The 21,874-nt window shown below is 39.5% G+C and overlaps 1 protein-coding gene and 1 pseudogene across 1 annotated transcript; both read left to right on the forward strand.

The window, feature by feature from the left end:
- Window positions 1-17,000: 17,000 nt before the first annotated feature.
- Window positions 17,001-18,282, forward strand: LOC139818294 (uncharacterized; annotated as a pseudogene).
- A 2,259-nt stretch (window positions 18,283-20,541) lies between these two features.
- LOC139818295 (uncharacterized) lies at window positions 20,542-21,655 on the forward strand. The gene is made up of 2 exons (XM_071786914.1): window positions 20,542-21,246; window positions 21,299-21,655. The coding sequence occupies exons 1-2, from the start codon at window positions 20,542-20,544 to the stop codon at window positions 21,653-21,655; spliced, it is 1,062 nt and encodes a 353-aa protein (XP_071643015.1).
- The last annotated feature ends 219 nt before the right edge of the window (window positions 21,656-21,874 follow it).

The raw sequence follows: 21,874 nt of genomic DNA on the forward strand, positions 1-21,874 counted from the left end.
ACGTTTTTGCTTCCTCAAATTTCTTCTTTCTCTTTCTCTTTATTTTTTATTCGCTTTCGCTTCCTATCTACAGAAGATAATTTTAATAAAATTGTACCCAAATTTTTTTAAAGAGAACTAAGAGTGCATCCCGATGAAGAAAGAAATAGCGGAACAGAACAGTAACGGAATTACTCTGATTGGCTAATCTCTATCAGTTTTACCATATTGTGACAGATTAGCCAATCAGAGTAATTCCGTTACTGTTCCGTTCCGCTATTTCTTTCTCCATAGGGATGTACCCTTAGTTCTCTTTAAAAAAATTTGGGTAGATTTTTATCAAAATTATCTTTTGTGGATAAGAAGCAAAAGCCAATAGAAAATAAAGAGGAAGAGGAAGAAAAAATAAGAAATTTGAGGAAGCAAAAATGTATAGAAAATAAAGAGGAAGAGGAAGAAAGAAAAAAGAAATTTGAAAAAAAAAACATTAAAATATTAAATATTAAAAAAAAGTATTGTTAAAATGTGTTTTTTAAAAAACAAAATTTTGTATTATTAAAAATGTATTATTAAAAAATTGACAATATGGATATTGTCAATAGAACAACGAATTACGTTACATGTAATCACAAAATTCCAGAAAAAAACACCTGGGAAAACCATAAGGGATAAAATCGGTAATCGGTAAGTAAAGTACTGAGGTTCTATGTACATCTCAAGCAAATAATCTCAAAATTTTCGAAAAAATGCCCGAAAAAACCAAGGGATAAAGTCGCTGATCGGTATATATATATAAGTAAAATATTGAGGTTCTGTAATAGCCTATGTTTTGCGCAAAGGTGTAAAAAGTAACTGTGCAAAAGTTGATCCAGATTGGTCGAATAGTTTAAGAACAAACAGACAGAGAAATATTCTATTTTATATATATAGTAACGAATTTTTTACATTACATGTGAGTAAGCAATCCAAAAATTCCTGAAAAAAAACACCCGGAAAAATCAAGGGATGAAATAGGTAATCGGTAAGTAAAATATCGAAGTTCTGTGTACATTGCGAGCAAGCAATCTCAAAATTTTCGAAAAAAAGCGCCCGAGAAATTCAAGGGATAAAGTTGCTGATCGGTATAAGTGAAATATCGAGGTTCCGTAATAGCCTATGTTTTACGTAAGGATATAAAGAGTAACTGTGAAAAAGTTGGTTCAGATCGGTCTAAGTTTGTGTATAAAGAACAAACAAACATATATACAGACATTCTATTTTACATACATATGTAGATGATTAAACAAAAATTAAGAAATACTATATCTAAAATTATTTAAAAAAATAAAAAAAATTTATTTTAAAATTTTACTTTACTTTTATCATTATAAATTAATCTCTAATTTTATATTTAAAGTATATACTTTTTTTAATTTAGATATATTTAGAAATGATTTTTTCTTAACAGTTATAAAGTAAAAAAACTCAAACTTTTATAAATACAAATAGCTTCTAAAATAAAACTTCAAAAATAAAAAATTTGTAAAAATATATAAATATATAATAAAATATAACATTAAAAATTATGTAATTAAGATATAAGCCACACAAATCAAATATATCTGCTCGGGGGGGTGTGAGTCGCCCCGGATTCGCGATAGGTCTATAGCGTGAGGTCGAAGGACCAGAGGGACCGTTCCCTCACGAAGCAAACGAGATATGAAAGCGAAAGCAATGCGAAGGTATGCGACTCACCGTTCGTTGCCCGTTGCCCTCTCGGATTGTGTTCTTTCGTCTCTCTCCCTTTCGTCCTCCCTTCTGACACGTCCTCCGGTGTAGGCGCGAAAGCGAGCAGGCAAGCGAGCAGGCAAGGCACTATGTGCAAGCGAGCAGTGGTAGAAAGGCAGGCAGGGCTCAAGATTTGCAGGCAAGCGGTGCAAGCAAGGAACACGCGGGCAAGTCACGATCTTGAAGTGAGTCGACTCTTCGTGCTCCGAAAATGTGGTGACGAGTTCACGTCTTCACGTCTTGGCAACGACTATGAATCTGCTCCGGCACTCTTTGACTCGCGCACCTGCGAAGTACGGCCCGAGCGAGTACCAATCTCCCAAATAATTAGGCAGGCCACCCGCAGGCGGGCAGCACGAGTCGGGTGAGTCGCGCGAGTATTTACCGCGGTCCGCTAACGTTTCGCGCGAGTCATCGAACCCGTGATCGATTGTATCGATGATACTACTCGCCGTAGTACCCGCTTGATTTAGTACGGTTAAAGCGATCAATGACAAATATGCAACTTATTCCTACGTAAGCTAACATCAACTATATACAACTTAATAATACGAGATCTAAACGACTATATACAAGCGAGCGCCGAACAATATCATTGTTAAAATGCATGTTATATATAAATTGTTATTAAAAAAAAAAACAGTTAAGTATTGCAATGATAAAAATAAAATACACATAATGATAAAAAAATAAATAAAAAGTAAATAATAGAAAAAATAATTGTGTAATTATATAATGTATAATATATATGTGTATGTGTGTATGTATAGATGTATGTATAAACTAATTATAATTACACAATTATTATTTTTTCTATCATTTATCTTTTATCTTTTCCTTATCTATTTCATTATGTACATTTCTTTCTTATCATTTCAATACTTAATACTGACTTCAAAAATAAAAAATCTGTAAAAATATATAAATAAAATACAAAATTGAAAATTATGTAATTAAGATATAAGCCACACAAATCGAATATAATATAATTGTTAAAATGCATGTTATATATAAATTGTTATTTAAAAAAAATAAAACAGTATTAAAAATTGCAATGATAAGAAAGAAATATACATAATGATAGAAAAGTAAATAAAAAGTAAATTATAGAAAAAATAATAATTGTATAATTATATAATGTATATGTATTGTGACGTGGCAGTTTTGCTGCACCGTTGCAGCGCCTCGCCGTCGTCACAAGGTGCAGGTTTCGCGACCTTTTATGCCCGAGGACGGTTCAATGAATCGCTGCGAAATCTCCAGGAAGCCTGTTCTAATCGCGTTGCGTTATGCTAATCCCTTATTTTATTTTGTATCATTTACGCGGCGCCTCACCGAGCCGAAAACAGGAGTTCCGGAGATCATGCGGAGGATCGAGGAGAAACGGAGTCGACGACAAGGACAGAGGCGAGAAATCAGACGACGGCAAGCGAATTTCGGTGATGCTTGCGGGCCGCCGAGCGCAGGGAAGCGCGAGAGGATACGCGCGCGGCGCGTGACATAGCGACGGGCGGATCCGTACAAGCAGGGCCCCGGGACGCCGGGGCAAAATCAGCTCACCTGCCCTCCTTACGCTACTGACCGGATTCCGGGATGGATGGCCACTATCCCCGGACTGAAGAGGAGAAACACGGAGGCAATCACGTCCCGTTTGCTGCCGGGAAGAATCCCGGAAAATCGCCGCGCGAACGAAGGGCCGTCGAGCGCCCTGCGAAAAGCCGTGACTAACGGCCCTGTGTGAGGAGACACCGCGAGCCTGCCAGCTTATCCCCTATTGGTCCGCGCGATAACGTCGCGGGGCCGCGTACGCCCAGGGTGAGGTACGCTATCGATTCCGCCATTGAGCGAAATTTCGGGAGCATTCTTGAGCCGTTCTCGATCGCCGACGCACGTAACTGCGAACCGTTGTGCTCTGTCTTGCGAACTTGAGTCGCCCTTGAGGCGTGTAAGATTCCTGAAAGCTATCATTCCGGCCCTTGGGACGACGGCAAGGACCCTCAGGAGGGAATCGACCTACGGTGAGGTTGCCTCGGTAATCTTTTATGTAAAGCCACGACACTGCTCCCCGGGTCGCGCTCTCGCTCGGAATGATTCGCGATAATTAACGTATTCGCCGACAAGGCGTACTTAGCGATCGATAACGAAAGCGAGGGGCACCGGAATGGTCTCGTGGCCGTGGGATCGCGACCGAAATCTATAGACTCCTGGGGATCGCGGTAGGCGCGTCAATGACGACGTTCGATATCGCGAGTACGCCATTTCTCGCGTCCTTCGCGTTCACGCCCGCGTGTCTCGTTGTGCGTAGTAATTCACCCGGCCGAGTATTAATTGCTGGATAGTATTCATCGCGTCAGACGGTTGTTTGCGCGGGTTTAATTACGTTACTCGCGATTCGCGTCCGGGCACTTAGATTATCTACGCGGTATCGGTTGTGCCGGAAACCGCCCTCGTGCGTGCGAGTGCTTCACGATTATCGTTCGCGGTTACTTTCGCGTTAATTGTAAGTGGATGTTCTTGCGTTTGTGGGTACTAACTTTTGCGTTAATTGTAAGTGAATGTTCTTGCGTTTCGTTGTGATTAATGGTTCGCGGTCATCTCGCGTAATTGTAAGTAATTGGCGTTAGTTGTAAGTGCGTAATTTCGTGCGTTTCGTCGGAAGTAAATGTTCTCGGTTATCTCACGTTTGACTGACAGGGTAGAATTCGTTACGGTTTATGTCGGGAATTATTAATGTACGAAACTGATTGGAATTGCTGTGCAATTCGGCGACGGAATGAGTATCGCGCTCGTGGGGTGACACATGACGCTTACTCGGATTCTGCTTGTTCGCCGTGGAACACGCCTACCTCCTTCCACATGTTATCTGCATTATCTAAATATATTTTTCTGTTTATTGTTCATCGGATGTGGTAATTGCGCTACGTTTCCTCTCTGCCTCCAACTACGATTCGTCGATTAGATTCACGCCTGAGAGGGTTTGCGTACTGAGATTTATAGTATAGTGGTGCAAGAAATCGCACCTGGCGCCCATATCTTGAGAAATTGTTTGGTCGAGCTACCGTCTAGGTTTCTGAGGGTCTGATCGCGATTTTGAAAGTATTTAAAGAGATCTGATTAACGAAAAGCGACGGCGCGCTCCGGCACGGCTGGCGAGACCGGGCGGACATCGTCGTTGTCGTCATTGTATGCATGTATTGTATATGTGTGTGTGTATGTGTGTGTATATGTATAGATGTATGTATAAACTAATTATATTTACACAATTATTATTTTTTCTATCATTTACTATTTATCTTTTACTTTTCTATTATTATGTATATTTCTTTCTTATCATTGCAATACTTAATAATGTATAGGTTTTTATTTTTTTTAAATAACTTATAATTTATATATAACATACATTTTAACAATTATATTATATTTGATTTTTGTATGGCTTATATCTTAATTATATACTAATTTTAAATTTTATATTTTATATATATTTCTGAAGTTTTTGTTGGAAAGGTGCTTTGTGCGAGTAGAGCACTCGCGCCCTTCCAGAGAGCACTGCGTGGCGCAGCAACGCGGGCGCGCACGTCGTACGAAGCGACAGACGATAGTCTGAGCTCATCGCGTGCACACGTGTCTTATATACGGTGTTTTATATTGTGTCGAGAATAAAGAGTTATAATAACAGCAGATAAAGAGTCGTTCGTTAGCAATCACCACCACCATCTCGATCCATGCGGAGAGCATAATTCCAACAGGTTATGGGCCCAGGGCACGCTTGTCCTGCGGAAGATTTGTGAGAAGTGTGTGGCAACGACACAGATAGACGAATTAGACGCAGATAAAAAATAGAGGATTAGAGGGTAAGTAAATAACATTCCTCGTTGCTGACGAGCAAAACGAGAGAACTTTCAGCTAATAAAAACGTTCGTTCGATAAATGCTGTTAGAAGGAGATAGATGTTTTCGCCTTCTTGAGAGATAGAGAAATCATCGTCGATGTACACGAAAAACAGCGCTGATAAAGTAGAGACTAGATGTATAAAAAGTAGATGCGAGAAATTAACTAAATTCTAAGAGAATTAGAGAATAGATGTGCAATAGAAAGAGATAGAAAGATGCCGCTTGGTAACAAGCCGGCGACGTGCGCGTGCAAGTCCAATCGTGAACAGCGATAGTCATTTTTTTTGGCACGCGGAAGTCCGATCGTGACCGGCAAGAGTCTTTGTTTTTGGCGCGAAGAACTTGTTGCCGGGCACGCGCTGACGCATGATCGATTAGAAACACATAGCATCGATGCGACACCATGACACATATGTATATACATGCATGTGTATGGAATTATTTTTCAAAATTGACATGCATCGAGTCGGTGATCAAGCATGACTTGCGGTGCGGTGTAGCTTGATTGCTGTTTAGGGAGGCCGCGTAAATCTGTACGAGTCCCGTGCGCGTGCGTGATCAACCCGATATCCTATAGATCTTTTCAGCAGTGCTGGAGATCGCACGGGAGAGTGGTGTGCGTGTGCGGATGGCTCTGCAGAGGCGCGTGGTTTCTCGCTTTTAGATCATTATGAATTGCAGTGCGTTCTGTATGGTCTTGTAAGCAATAAATAAGTTTTATTCTTGGTTTTATTGTTGAGAAAAACGACGACAAAATTATAAATTTTATAATATCAATATATTGGATATTGAATTTGTTCTGAAAAAGAATATTATTTATATCCAATTGATATTTGAAATTCCAATATAGATGGATAGAGCTAGACGAGACGAAGGATGCGTAGAGAAGGACCAGAATCTCCTGGTAGACTAGAGAGAAAAATGATAGAAGAAAAAGATAAGAGAATATTGTTCAAAGAGTAAAATAGAAGAAAATTAGAAGGTTAGAGATAGCAAATGTGTAAGTATAAGTGTTCAAGGGTGAAATTAAAATAATAATCTGAACATTTACACAGATATAGAGAAAGAGAAAGAGCTAGAGACACGAGGGGCTACCTCAAAACCAAAAGAGGAACCCCGAATCACAGAAGAAATTCGACTGCCGAGATTTGTGGGAAAGGATAGACCAATTCTTCCGATTGGTAGTAAGATCCTGTATGAACAACAAGAAAAAGTCATCGCGAGAAATGAGGCGATGACTGGAAAATTAGAGACCACATTCAAAACCTTGAAAAGGGTGATGACGCAGGCGAATTCTATGACAGAAAATATGGTGCGAGTTTCGGAGGTTAATTTAGAGAGTGAAAGACTGAAACTTAGACGATTAGAGGTAAATAACAATAATATACAAAATTTAGAAGAAAATAATCTTGAAAAAGTTATTGAAATACAAAAAGAACCGAAAAAGAGAAAAGTAGAAGAAGCAATCTGCTCAGCCGAAATTAGAGATAAAAGTAGAGATTTAGAAGCATTTAAAAACGCGATAGAAATTGATTTAAATAATCAGAAATTACATATTAGAAGAGAGTATAAGCTTACACAGAAATCTAACTTTGATCTCTGGATGGATTATTTAAAATCAGAGTTAATGAACAATGATTTGCTAGATGTAATAGATGCAAGTATAAAAGGTCCAGAAAATCTTTCGGAATTAAAAATCGCAAAAAAAGAAGTTTTGTTAGAGATATCATAATTAATCATATAGATGAAAATTAACATAAGAGAATCTTGCATGAAAAAGATCCATCAGAGATTTTAAAGAAATTAAGAGGATATAAGAAGAATGAAATGAATGTAACTCATACATCTGTAAGAGCTCGTCTCTATAAGATTAAAATAAAGAACGATGAAAAAGTAAATGATTTTTGCGAACGCTTTGACTCTATAGTTAGAGAATATGAATCATGTGAGAATGCAGTGCCTCTCACAGAGCAAGAAATCGTCAGATCGTCAGATGGTCATTTTATCAGGCGGTAGCTTTTAATGTACCAGAACTGAGGAATGCCGATTTGATCAGAAGACAAACAACTCAAAAAGAAATATTGAATATTGAATATTGATGAAATAAAATCTTTTATTACACAGTTAAAAGCAGAAACAAAGAGTATAGAGAAAGAGCAATTAGAGAAAACAGAGGCTAGAGCACAGAAAGCGAAATTAGGAGCAGACGGAAAACCTGTAAAGTGCTACCGGTGCAATAAGTTAGAACATATGGCTAAGGACTGCCCGCTCATTGAAACAGGAGCTTGGTTCTGTTACTATTGCCAAGAAGTTAGAGGTCACAAAGGAGAAGACTGTCCAAACGCCGGAGCACAGGCTGGAAGATTTAGAGGAAAAAGGTATAAAAATACAAATTTTAATAAAAATAAGCCGAATAAAGCCGAACAAACAAGCACCAAAAGAGTAAATAATAGAGGAAAGATAGTTAAACCAGACAGCAAGGCTAAAGCAAAGAAAGCAACAATAACCGCCAAAGCTAAAGAAGATAAATCAGAGTCAGGTACGATTAGATTAATAAAGAGTAGAGATAATTCAAAAGAATTAATTAATTTTATAGCAGATTCGGGAGCAACCGATCCTATTGTTAATAAAAGCGTGATTCTATCAAACTTTGAAAGGTGTGAAAATTAGATTATCAAATGTGCGAATAAAAATAAATTTGCAAATATTGTAATACACGGTAAAGGAGATCTTTTGTTGCGAACGGGAGAAAAAGAAGAGAAAGAGATTAGATTAACAGAAGTAATAGCAACAGGAGATGTATCAGAGAATCTACTGTCTTTAAGAAAATTAGCAGAGGCTGGTTTTAGCATTTACTTAGATGATAAGTTGCTTAAAGTATATAATAAACAAACAAATAAAATAATTTTTAGAGAAAATTATAATAAACCTAATTGGACGATACAATTTAAGGTTAAAAATAACAATGTAGAAAATAATAGTAGAGTAGAATGTGCAGTATATAGATGTAGAGCAAAGATAGTGTCACATTGTGAATCTCCTGAACAATCACAGACAAACATTCAAAACAATGAATTCTCAATTTCGGAGAGAAAATTAAAAGAGTATGAAAATGTTGGATCTGCGATTGGGAGGGAGAATGAGGAGGAACTCACAAGTGTGAATAAAAATGAGACAAGTACAGAACTCAATCAAACGGTTAAATTAGAAGATCTACAATCGTTAGAGGATATAGAAGAAATGTGCGAAAGTTCAATAATAGAGAAGTCAGAGAAAACAAGAAGAATAAATAAGGCGATGTTATGGCATATTAGATTGAGTCATGCATCACTAAGCCATCTAAAAAGATTACAGAAATTAGATAAGAGATTAGAAAAAGTAGAATTAGATGATTCCATATTAGAATTTGAGGTATGTATAATGGCAAAAATGGAAAAACTGCCATTTAGAGAAACAAGAACTAAAGCACAAAGATCACTTCAAGTCATACACACGGATATTATGGGTCCGATAACACCGACCTCATATCCAGGACAAAAGAGATTTATTATTGTGTTCATAGATGATCATTCTATTGGCGAAAGCATACACATTAAAGACGAAAGACGAATCTGGAGAGGCTTTAGAGAAATACCTCATACATGCCAGAAATTTACTAGGAAAAGAAGAAAAACTATACTACGTAAAGTCAGATCAAGGCAAGGAGTTCACGGAAGGTGCGTTTAGAGAAGAACTGGAAAGAGAAAAGATAGAAAAAATATTTGCGCCACCGTACACTCCAGAGCATAACGGAGTAGCCGAAAGGTTCAATCGAACATTACAAGAGAGAATAAGAATATTTATGTTCGACTCTGGATTACCGAAAAGTATGTGGGAGCTAGCAGTTGACGCTGCTGTGCATGCGTACAACAGACTTCCACACAAAACTATAGAGTATGAAATTCCATTGAAGAAGTTTTCACCAGAGACAACCTGTCACTTAGAACAGCTTAAGAGATTCGGATGCATTGGTTATGCAAAAGTACCAAAGCCCACATCAAAATTTGATAAAAGAGCAATTAGAGGAATATTAGTTGGATACACTAATACTAGAGAAAAGAAAAAGAGGTAGACCAAGAAAACAAGCAATACAGTTAGATGAACAAAAACGAAAGAGTGGGTAAAAAGGGAGTAACGCTCCAATGACTAGAAGTAAAACTAAGAGGAAATATGTGAATTATCAGAGAATATTAGAGACAATCAAGTGCAAAAACCGATAGAGGATATTAGCTTCGCTAATTATAGTTTCGTAGAAACAAATAAGTGCCAGACAATAGAGTATGAAAATGAATTACATCAATGTCTTGTGGCATCGTTGAATAGAGAGCCCGTCACTTATGAAGAAGCTATGTCAAGTAACGAAAGAGGAAACTGGAAAATTGCAGTCAAAGAGGAACTTGAATCTATGTATGCTAATTAAGTGTGGGAACTTGTCGATAGACCATTAGAGAAATTAAATGGAAAACGACCCAACATAATAGATTCAAAATGGATATTTAAAAGAAAATTAGAGGCAAATGAATCTACCAGATTCAAAGCAAGACTTGTGATCAGAGGTTGTAAAGATAGAAACATGTATGATCTAAAAGAGACTTATGCACCCGTTTCAAGACTGTCACTGGTTAGATCTATATTGGCAATAATAAATAAGTATAACTTATACGCTTGCCAGCTAGATGTTAAGACTACGTTTTTAAATGGAGTTCTAGAAGAAGAAATATATATGGAGATTCTATAGGAAATGGAAGTGGATGAAAACACCAAGAAAACCAAGGTGTGTAAATTAAATAGAGCTTTGTATGGATTGAAGATAAGTCCAAAAAGATGGAATAAGAAATTTTCAGAAGAGGCTAAGAAACTTGGATTAGAGAATGACTTACATGAGCCATGCCTGTTCACATGGAGGAAAAAAGGAAAAATGGTAGTAGTACTGCTTTATGTGGATGACATGCTGGTCGCAAGTAATGACTTAGAGAAATTAGAGGAAATTAAAGGCAAATTAGATGAAACATTGGAGACTAAGGATCTTGGAGAACCAAAGAGCTTTTTAGGAATCACAATAGAAAGAAATAAAGAAGACAAATATATGAGTATCCATCAAGCACGATATACAGAAAGTGTGCTGAAAAAGTTCCATATGGAGGAATGTAAACCGCAAAGTACTCCTATGGTCACTAGACAGGTAAGCAACAAAAATAAAAGGACCAGATTAGAAGAATCGAACAATGAAGATGTGATCCAAAAAGAAGAAATCAAAAGAGTGCCTTATAGAGAAGCTATTGGAAGTTTGATGTATCTAGCAAACGCTACAAGACCTGATATAGCCTTTGCAGTAAACTACTTGGCAAGAAAACAATTAGAGCCTACAGAAGAAGATTGGCAAGATGTGAAAAGAGTATTTAGATATCTGAAAAGAACGGTAAATTGAGGACTGATATTTAGAGGAAGAACAAACGAACTAGAAGCATTGACAGATGCAAGTTTCAAGGATTGTACTGATTCTACATCTACTGGAGGATATATTATCAAGCTATTTGGAGATGTGATAGCATGGAGAAGTCATAAACAGACTTATGTCACACTCTCTACATGTCAAGCGGAATACTTAGCAATGAGTGAAACATGTCAAGAAGTGATTTCACTGGACAAGTCACTCAGACATGTTGTTGGAGAAACATTCTTTCCGTCAGTAATATGGTGTGATAATATAGCTGCAGGAAACTGCATTAAGAAAGATGGAAGTCACAAACTTAAAATGTTTGATGATGAACTAGAGGAAATAAAGAGAAACTTAAAAAAAAGAGAAGATACTGGAAACCGAAAGCACATGGCAGAAACTCATGGAGATTTTGTCAAACAATGTGTAAATCAAGGGAAAGTAGAAGTTAGATGGATATAAACTAGAGAAAACTTAGCTGATATCATGACTAAACCGTTACCTTTGGAAGCATTCGCATATCTTAGAGATAATATAGCGAATTTAGAGTTTAAGAGCAATTAAAAACAAAATCTTACTCGGAACTAATATTTTGCCATTTTTCAGATAAGAAAGAGACTTAAAGGACCCGAGCCCACTACTCGCACAAAGGAAGGGAGTGTTGGAAAGATGCTTTGTGCGAGTAGAGCACTCGCGCCCTTCTAGAGGGCACTGCGTGGCGCAGCAACGCGGGCGCGCACGTCGTACGAAGCAACAGACGATAGTCTGAGCTCATCGCGTGCACACGTGTCTTATATACGGTGTTTTATATTGTGTCAAGAATAAAGAGTTATAATAACAGCAGATAAAGAGTCGTTCGTTAGTAATCACCACCACCATCTCGATCCCTGCGGAGAGCATAATCCAACAGTTTTATTTCAGAAGCTATTTGTATTTATAAAGACTTTGGTTCTTTTTGGAGAGAGATAGAGAATTTAATTTTTTATTAAGGAAATGCTTTAAATCGTACGTACCCAGTCGAAGTAGATGGTGGATTGGTATCAATTACGTTCTTATTAGGTGCAGAAATTGGCGAACAGTTTATTTCGTGTTTTCTAGAAATATTGGAGTAGTACTTATAATTGTCGGTTAGACACATCAAATATATTAGGATATACCAGCTGTTTTTAAACATTGTTGTCTGCCACTATCGTTTATTTTTCTTCCTTTTCTTGTCTCTTAAGCCGCGTATACTCACCAACGGAGCGACCACAAGCGAGCAAAAGCGAGCAAGCATTCGCACTCAATGATCGTGTGGTGTGTACGGATTAGCGAGTACGAGCGAGCAGAAAAATGCTCGCTTGCTCGTGTTCGCGAATGATCCGACTGATGTGGGAACATCAAAGAACAGACGTGTTCGCTCTTGTTCGATGTGGACGACCGTTTCTCTGATTCGACTGTTCGGCGAGCAGTTTCTTTCGTGTCTTCTGTATACAAATATTGGAGTAGTACTTATAATTGTCGGTTAGACACACCGGATATACCTGGCAGGATATGCCAGCGACACTATTTATTTTTCCTTCTTTTCTTGCTTTTTAAGTTAATGCAGTACAATAAAAGCAGTACTTGCACAAAGTAACTTATTATATTTTGCCATTCATCGTGTAATTACGACATGCTCGCTGCCTGCACTTTTCGGATCAATTGCGAACAGAAGCGAATTCATGCCTGTATGGACGTAGGGCGAACATTGTGATTGAACACGAGCGAGAATTTGCGAACACGAGCGAACGCTCGCTCTTGCTCGCTTGTCTTCACTCCGTTGGTGAGTACGCGGCTTAGGGCAAACATTTTGATTAAACACGAGCAAGCATTTGTGAACAACGAGCAAACGCTTGCTCTTGCTCGCTTGTCCTCGCTCCGTTGGTGAGTACGCACCTTGAGGAATCATCCCTTAAAATATTTTACCCTTTTTTTTCAACACTGTATATTATATTTGCAATATGGTTTCTGCAACTAAGGATAATTGATGAATTTGTAGATATATTGTTTTAGAAGTTATTTGTTACACTAAGCAGAGACTTGTAAAAAATTTGGAAATGTTCCTTAAGGTTTTGCCTAAATTAGTAAGCGATAAAAATGATGACAAGATATTGGATGATGTTCATAGAAAGTATGATGTTATAAGAAAAAAATAATGATAATATAACTACATTGACAATTAAATAAATAATATAAATTTATAATAAATTAAATTTGTAATAAAAATTATATATAAATAAATTTTATATGTATATAATTTTAATTTTTTAATGTGTATACATATAATGTGTAATACATAAATTTAATTTAATTTGATTTAATAAAATAAGAATACAATTTTAATTTTATATTATCTAAATAATAAAAATATAATTTATTAATTTAATTTTTAAATTTAATATTAATTTTAATTATTATTTCTTGATTAGGTTTTTAATTTATTAATTATTTAATAAATTTCTGGTAATTATGCAGTTTAGGGGAAGCACCTTCGATGACCTTGACCTTGACATATGTTGTCAAGGTCACCCTCCTGAGTGACCTTCAAAAGGTTTTAGCCGTCGCTCGTTTTTTATTAAAAAATTATAAACAAAAAAAGTTTAGAAAATATAGCAGTTATTTTGAGTACTAATAGACATAAATGACTGATATTTATGTAGAAATAGGTCCATGTATGAACGAAGGGAAATTATTTAAAGCAGTGAATTGTTGGTATACTGAAAGAAAAGTTATCTAAAGCAGAGAATAGTTGGTATATTGAAAAGTATATATACAATTGTATATGTTAGAAAGCATAAATATAAAGTATTCCCTGCTTTAATCAAAACCATAAACTGTTCTTTGTTTTAATCATTTAATTGAAATAACAGTATGTAAATACATTATTACCTTTTATTATTCTCTTTTTAATATATATATTATTAATTTTTACGTGGTTCGAAATTTAAATCTAACATTTCTTTGAAATAAACGTGGTAACTATAAACACGACTACGTCGATCTCGTCCAAATTCCTACAAATTTATGAGACATTTAATAAATATACATATATTTAATATAGTTATCAAAAATTAAAAGACTCACCTCGTGATTTAAATAAAGAAACCTATCTTTGACATTGCGCTTTCTTTCGTTTGTGTATGCTTTTTTCAAGGTAAAAGTTAAAATGTCGTGTAGAAAATCTTCTGAAATTGCATTTAAATATGCAAAATTCACTATAATCATCCGATTATGATCATTGAAATTTTTGTCCCAAAACATTTTTCTTATTTAGGCCAAGTTTTCGCATCACCAACAACATCTTGAGCCGCAAGCCAAGGATTTTTATTTATTTGGTCTATTGAATATGCTATATTATATAAATTATTGTCTACATAAAATCAACCTCACAGCGTGAAATTATTTCGGTAACTGAGTAGTCTATATATGTTACGGGCAATTTGATAAATTGGGCATTATGCATAATGGCCGGGCATTATGCATAATTCCCAATTTGTTCGGCCAATATGATTAATAGAGAAGAATTAATCAAATTGCCCGGTCATTATGCATATTTCCCAATGCTAAATGGTCATTTTGATAAATCATCTCATTTGAGTTGATTTTCCTGGCAATCTTAAGCCCCTTGCACAATAGGCGATAGCGATAGCGGACTTAAATATTTGTTAAAACTAAATAATTTGTTAAAACAGAGAATAGTTGATATATGAAAAGTAAATATTTATGTGTATTTTTCATATACCAACTATTCTCTGCTTTAACAAATTATTTCTGTTACAAATATTAAGCGTTTAAGTTAACGAAACATAAATAATTTGTTAAAGCAGAGAATAGTTGGTATATGAAAAGTACACATAAATATTTACTTTTCATATATCAACTATTCTCTGCTTTAACAAATTATTTATGTTACAGATATTAAGTGTTGAAGTTAACGAAACAGAAATAAAATTGTTAAAGCAGAGAATAGTTGGTATATGAAAAGTTCATATTAATGATTTTCGTTAAAGCAGGGCACACACACGTGTGTATGCCCTGCTTTAACGAAAATCACAACAACTTCTATAAAGCAGGGCATACACCAGCATACACACGTGTGTGTGCCCTGCTTTAACGAAAATCACAACTTCTATAAAGCAGGGCACACACACGTGTGTATGCCCTGCTTTAACGAAAATCACAACAACTTCTATAAAGCAGGGCATACACCAGCATACACACGCGTGTATGTGCCCTGCTTTAACGAAAATCATTAAACAGTTACATCGTGCAGAATAACCAAGCATCTCGATTCAAGCAGTTAGGTCTCACGCTGGGAGTTTCATTAGTTTAATTATGCGTGGGAAGCACACACACACACACACACAACGGGGGGGGGGTGCGAGGGGGGGCCTTCGGCCCCCCCCCCCCCGCACCCACCCCGCCGGTAGGCTGCGTGGACCTCGCTTTACAACATAAAGTACATGCTAAGTTGTAAAGCGAAATTATAAAGCACATGCATGGAGGGGTGCAAGGGGGCTTACATGCGTGAGCGCACGTGAACAGAAAGGCTTTTCTCCCCTGCACCCTCCCCCATGCATGTACTTTATAATTTCGTTTTACAACTTAGCATGTACTTTATGTTGTAAAGCGAGGTCCACGCAGCCTACCGGCGGGGTGGGTGCGGGGGAGGGAAGGGCCGAAGGCCCCCCCTCGCACCCCCCCGTTGTGTGTGTGTGTGTGCTTCCCACGCATAATTAAACTAATGAAACTCCCAGCGTGAGACCTAACTGCTTGAATCGAGATGCTTGGTTATTCTGCACGATTGATTCATTTAAAATTGGCGCAGTTTTACATGCGCGTGCGACCACTGAGCATGCGCGTGTGGCCGCAGGGCATGGTCGTAGTCGCTGCATCTCGTCGGTATGACAGGAATCATAACTTGATTCCTGTCAACTTTAACCGTTAATATCTCGCTTCGCGGGGCAGAGCGACACTTTTTTCTGCCAGATTCGGTCGTTTCGTGCAAAAACGCGTCAATTAAGCCCAAGTTGAACGAAATCGGTGAGGAGGCCACTATTCTTCAAATTTACCCAGTTAAATATTTTTAAAGCGCGTCATCTAACCTATGTCTGTTTAAAGCGCGTCACTAACCTACATAGGTTAGATGACGCGCTTTAAAAATATTTAACTGTTTAAAGCGCGTCACTAACTTACATCTCGCTTCGCGGGGCAGAGCGACACTTTTTTCTGCCAGATTCGGTCGTTTTGTGCAAAAACGCGTCGATTAAGCCTAAGTTCAACGAAATCGGTGAGAAGGCCACTATTCTGCACATTTACCAAATAATTTATTAATTTGTCTGTTATAAATTATGTTTAAACACAAAATATAAAATATTTTAGTGCATGAACTCATTGTAAGTAAGAAAGTTGAAATTATAGACAGACTGCCATTCTTTTTAGAAAGATATTTTAATATGTTAATCACATTTCCCACTTGTCTGTGGGCATTATGCATAATGACCGGTCAGTTTGATTAATTTGAACATTTTTGCTTTTATTATTCAAATGGCCCGAAAGAAGCGGGCATTATGCATAATGCCCGGCCATTATGCATAATGACCGGATTAATCAAATTGCCCGTAACATATATACATATATTTGAAAAGGAATCTCGCGTAAAGCTATGTTTACATAGAAGTATAAACTCCTATAATAGGAGTAGGGATAGTATTACTGTTTATGATTCTGTGTTTATATTTCGCTACGTCTCTTTCAGTTGTCAGTGATTATCAGAACGGTACAGTAATTCTAATTTTCGTTTCACTATGGTATTTCATGAGTTTCTTCACTTAACGCATAATTACGAAGAGTTAATTAGATATATGGCAGAGAAAAAAGTTATTCGTGATCGAATAAAGTGTCCTCGGTGCAACACAATTGTGCACTTAAACACGGAACAGCAATCACTCGTTATTCATTGCGGTGGTATGTACCACAAACAAATCCGTGGTAGAAAACAAGTGAGAAAAATGTGCAATTTTAAAATCAGTGCTCTAACGAATACGTGGTTTGAAAGAGCTACACTAAATTTGCCAAAAATTTGTCGTTTAATTTGTTATTTTCTGCTATTAAATTCTCCACGACAGTTATTTTTACAAGGAGAACTGGCTATTGCAGCCCACACGGCAGTTGATTGGATAAATTTTTGTCGAGAAGTATATTTTTTTATTTTCTACATTAATGCTGCTATTATAATGATCTTTGAAATAGTAAATGACACGTATTTTTATATAGCTTTTGGCACATTGGCTGTTGCGTAATGAGGAGCAAATTGGCGGTCCAAATATCGTTGTAGAAATCGATGAGGCTAAATTTGGACGTCGTAAATATCATCGCGGACGACTAATCACAGGACAATGGCTTTTCGGTGGTGTACAACGTAATACAAAAAAATGTTTGTTGTGCCAGTTGAATCCCGTAAAGCAGAAATATTACTGCCATTGATTCAAAAGTATATTGCTCCTGGATCAATAATTTATAGTGATTGTTGGAAAGCTTATCAACTAATCGATAAGAACATATACCAACATTATACAGTGAATCATACGGAAAGTTTTGTTGATTCACATACGGGTGTTCATACACAGAACATTGAACGAGTATGGAGAGATATTCGTGGAGTTATTCCTCAATATGGCCGTAGAGAATATCACTTCAACCATTATTTAGCGGAATTCATGTTCAAACGAGCATTTGATTTTAACGAACGAATAGACGCTTTTTTTGAAACAATGTCTATTATGTATCCCATGACTAAAAATATCAATGAATAAAATATACATTATAATACTTTATAAAATTATTGGTAATTATATAGAATGTTGGGAAGTTAAGTTCCCGCGGGCATGCGCCCACTCAGTCCGAGTGGCGCCATCCGGCGTCGTGTCGACCATGATTATCGGGAGTTTGATCGATATCTCGCGATGAATGTATATCGACGAAAAGGCGACCGTTGCGCTCATCGCAACTTCCGCTCTGCACTGTCCTGTGTAATCACGACCGGCGATACACGCGAGCTTTGTAACGTACGCAATAAATATGTCTATCCGCAGTGAAGTTAATTAGCGATCTGTCTCTGTTACCGTGATTGATCTCCCATCCCGGTCCCGACGTATCCTTATCAGGTTATGGGCCCAGGACGCGCGAGGTGCGATTGATCTCGCGATCGAACTTTGAGGTTGCGTTGCCACGTGCTGTGATAGAATCGCATTGCCGCGTGCTTGTGGTGAGAACCAAGTAACGTGTGATTGCGTTACTGCGTGTTGTTCGACATCGCGTTACTGACTGCGTTACCGCGTGCTTCTCGATCTTTTCGCGTTGCCACGTGCGTGTAAAGTGATCACGTGTTTTTGCCGTGAGGGACAATGACTATGGTGAACCCGGCTAAAATTGAACTCTTGACGAAGGACAACTATGACACGTGACGAATGCAGATCGAAGCCGTGCTAATAAAGGGTGATCTGTGGGAGTATGTAAGCGGTGAGTGTTACCTCCCGCAACCGGCGGATACCACTGCCTCGGCCGTAGCCGCGAGCGCAGCAGCGCAAGCACAATGGCGGAAGAACGACCAAAAGGCACAATCGGACTTGATTTTGGCCATTCATCCGTCAGAGCTTCCGCAGGTTCGACATTTGACGTCTTCAAGAGAGGTCTGGTTCAAACTTGAGTCAATCTACGCGTCGAGAGGACCAGGAAGGCGACCCTGCTCAAGCAGCTTATTTTGCAGCGCTTGGTGGACGGTGGAGACGTAAGAGACCATATGAACAGATTCTTTAATGCAGTCGACAAACTCTCGGCTATGGATGTGCAAGTTAATGGTGATTTATTGTCCATCATGTTATTATATAGTCTTCCACCAAGTTATGAGAATTTTAGATGCGCGATTGAGTCACGCGACGAGCTTCCCACCGCCGAGGCCCTCAAGGTGAAAATTCTGGAAGAGAATGACGTCAGGGCACAGTCTGCAGTGGTTGAAGCGGCCGGTGCTCTCGCGACCAGCCGAGGTGGAAGACGCCTGCCGAGGCGACGTAAAGGGAAGGTGGAGCACAAAGGCTCTAACGAAGACGCACCCGGGATCGTGTGTTACAAGTGTGGAAAGCCGGGGCATAAATCTCCTGATTGCCCGGATGTTTCGGGCGAATTCTCCGATAAATCGAAGCGGAAGCCCACGAGTCACCCTTCGGCTAAGCCGGCTGCTAACGCGGCTGACGACACTTATTTGGCTCACCACTCTACCTTCGAAAATAGCTGCCGAGTCTCAAGCGAATCCGTGGGCGAGCACGCATGGATCCTGGACAGCGGATGCACCGCGCACCTGTGTGGCGAGAAGGACCTTTTTGACAAGATTGACTCTTCGACGACGGGCAGACTCAACCTGGCGAGTCAAGCTTCAACGATTGTGGAAGGAAAAGGACCCGTGAAGATACCAATATTAGGTAACCAGGGTCGTCGCGTGGTTGAACTTCAGAACACACTTTTTGTTCCAGACTTAAGGACCAACCTAGTTTCCGTGGCAAAAATTACTGACAGAGGCCACACGGTCATGTTCCGTAGAGACTCAGCGCTGGTTACCGATGAGGATGGAAATGTGAGAATAGAGGCTCGCCGACGGGGTAACCTATATTACCTTCAGGAAGAGGTCGACTGCGCAGGGGCCGCCAGCGCCCCTCGACGTTTCGATTTGTGGAAGTGGCATAAACGATTGGGACATCTGAACTCTAGGGACCTGGTTAAGGTTATGGACCGTCTCGATCAAGCGTCGCCATCCACGAAGGAAGTCAATAACCTGAAGCAGTGTGCGATTTGTTTGCGGGGAAAAATGACTGCTCTTCCATTTCCGAGAGGGGACCCAACGTGTGCCGAGGTGTTAAGTATCGTGCACACTGATGTTGTTGGCCCTCTTCGTATCCAGTCAGCGAATGGTGCCAGATTTTTTGTCACATTCATAGACGACAGTTCGAGGTGTACTTCGTCAAGCAGAAGAGCGGGGTATGTGATGCATTCAGTCATTACAAAGACTTTGTTGAGCGACAGACCGGGAAAAGCATTAAGGCCTTGCAGTCCGACAACGGTAGAGAGTACCTCAACGACGAGATGAATTCTCTATTGGCGAATCTCGGGATTAAGCGACGGTTGACGGTCGCTCGCACCCCTTAGCAAAATGGGGTCGCCGAGCGCATGAACCGAACTCTCCTGGATATGTCGCGCTGTTTAATGCTGCAGTCCGGTTTGTCCTCGATGTTCTGGGCTGATGTGGTCGCTACCGCTTGCCATATACGGAATCGCTGTCCGTCCAGTAGTTTGAGAGGTCTCACCTCCTACGAGAAATAGACAGGCGAGTTACCGAAGCTGGATCACCTCAGGATGTTCGGGACGAAAGTGTTCGTTCTCGACAAGGACCCAACGAAGGACAAGTTCGCGCCTAGGTCAGCCGAAGGGGTGCTCATTGGCTACCCACGAGAGTCCAAGGGATACCGCGTGTGGATGCCTGAGGAGCAAAAGGCTATCGTCGCAAGAGATGTTAAGTTCCTTGAAGCGGCGCCCGAAGGTGTGGCCGATGAACATGAAGTTAATGAGTTATTGAGGGTCGAAAAGCCCTCAGGCGGGGATGTCGCTCCGGATCTGCCTGGACCGGCACCTCAGCAGCGACAAGGTGCTCTCGGTTCGCCATTGTCTCCACCCACTCCAGATCGACCCGCACCGCCGTTTGTCACAGGAAGCGCCCGGCGAGCGCGTGGGCGGCCTAGGATAATACGTACCGGTGGAAGGGGGCGCCCTCGTAAAGAATATCAGACATTTACAGATAGCGAACCGGATCATATTGATGTACCGGTGGAAATAATCAACGACGAGCTGGACGATGACGTCTTCCTCGATGCGACCCTGCCGCAGGAGCCTCTACAGGAGATGTTTGCCGGCATCGCTGAGGTGTCTTTACGCGAGGCAATGTCCAGTAAGGAACGTGAGGAATGGAAGGATGCCATATTGTCCGAGGTGGAAAGTCTGGTGAAAAATGATACTTGGGACGTCATTAAAAAACCTGGGCTGCCGGGTGGTTCTGACAAACAAGTATGCCACAGATGGATCCATCGAGAGGCGAAAGGCCAGAATTGTTGCAAAGGGGTTTAGCCAGAGGTTCGGCATTGAATACCACCGCACGTTTGCACCTGTGGCTCAACTTGAGTCAATTAGACTGCTGCTAGCCCTAGCAGCCGAGCTTAATCTATCCATCTGGCAGTTTGATGTTGTCACAGCCTATCTGAACGGAAACCTTGAGGATGTTATCATGGATGTTCCGGATATACTGCTGGAGACGCTCGAGCGGTTGGTCCTCGAGAAGAGCATCACTCCTGAGATGAAGATTCGAGCCGAGACGATGATAAGGATCCTAAGATCGGGCGGAGATGCCTGTCGATTGAAGAAGGCCCTATATGGTCTACGCCAAGCCGGTCGACAGTGGCACATTCGTCTGAAGTAAAAACTCAAGAGCATGGAGCCGACGCACGGAGAACCGTGCTTATATCAAGCACGTCGTGGGGAGGATTTACTTCTCCTACTGATCTATGTAGACGACATATTGGTGGCTTCCCGAAATGAGCAGTGGATGATGGAAGTCAAACAAGGCTTGATGGAGGATTTCGAGATCAAGGACCTCGGCATAGCCAAACGTTGCCTTGGGCTCGAGATCGCTCAAGAA

The sequence above is a fragment of the Temnothorax longispinosus genome, chromosome 8 (assembly GCF_030848805.1).
Source record: "Temnothorax longispinosus isolate EJ_2023e chromosome 8, Tlon_JGU_v1, whole genome shotgun sequence".
Taxonomy (NCBI): Eukaryota; Metazoa; Arthropoda; class Insecta; order Hymenoptera; family Formicidae; genus Temnothorax; species Temnothorax longispinosus.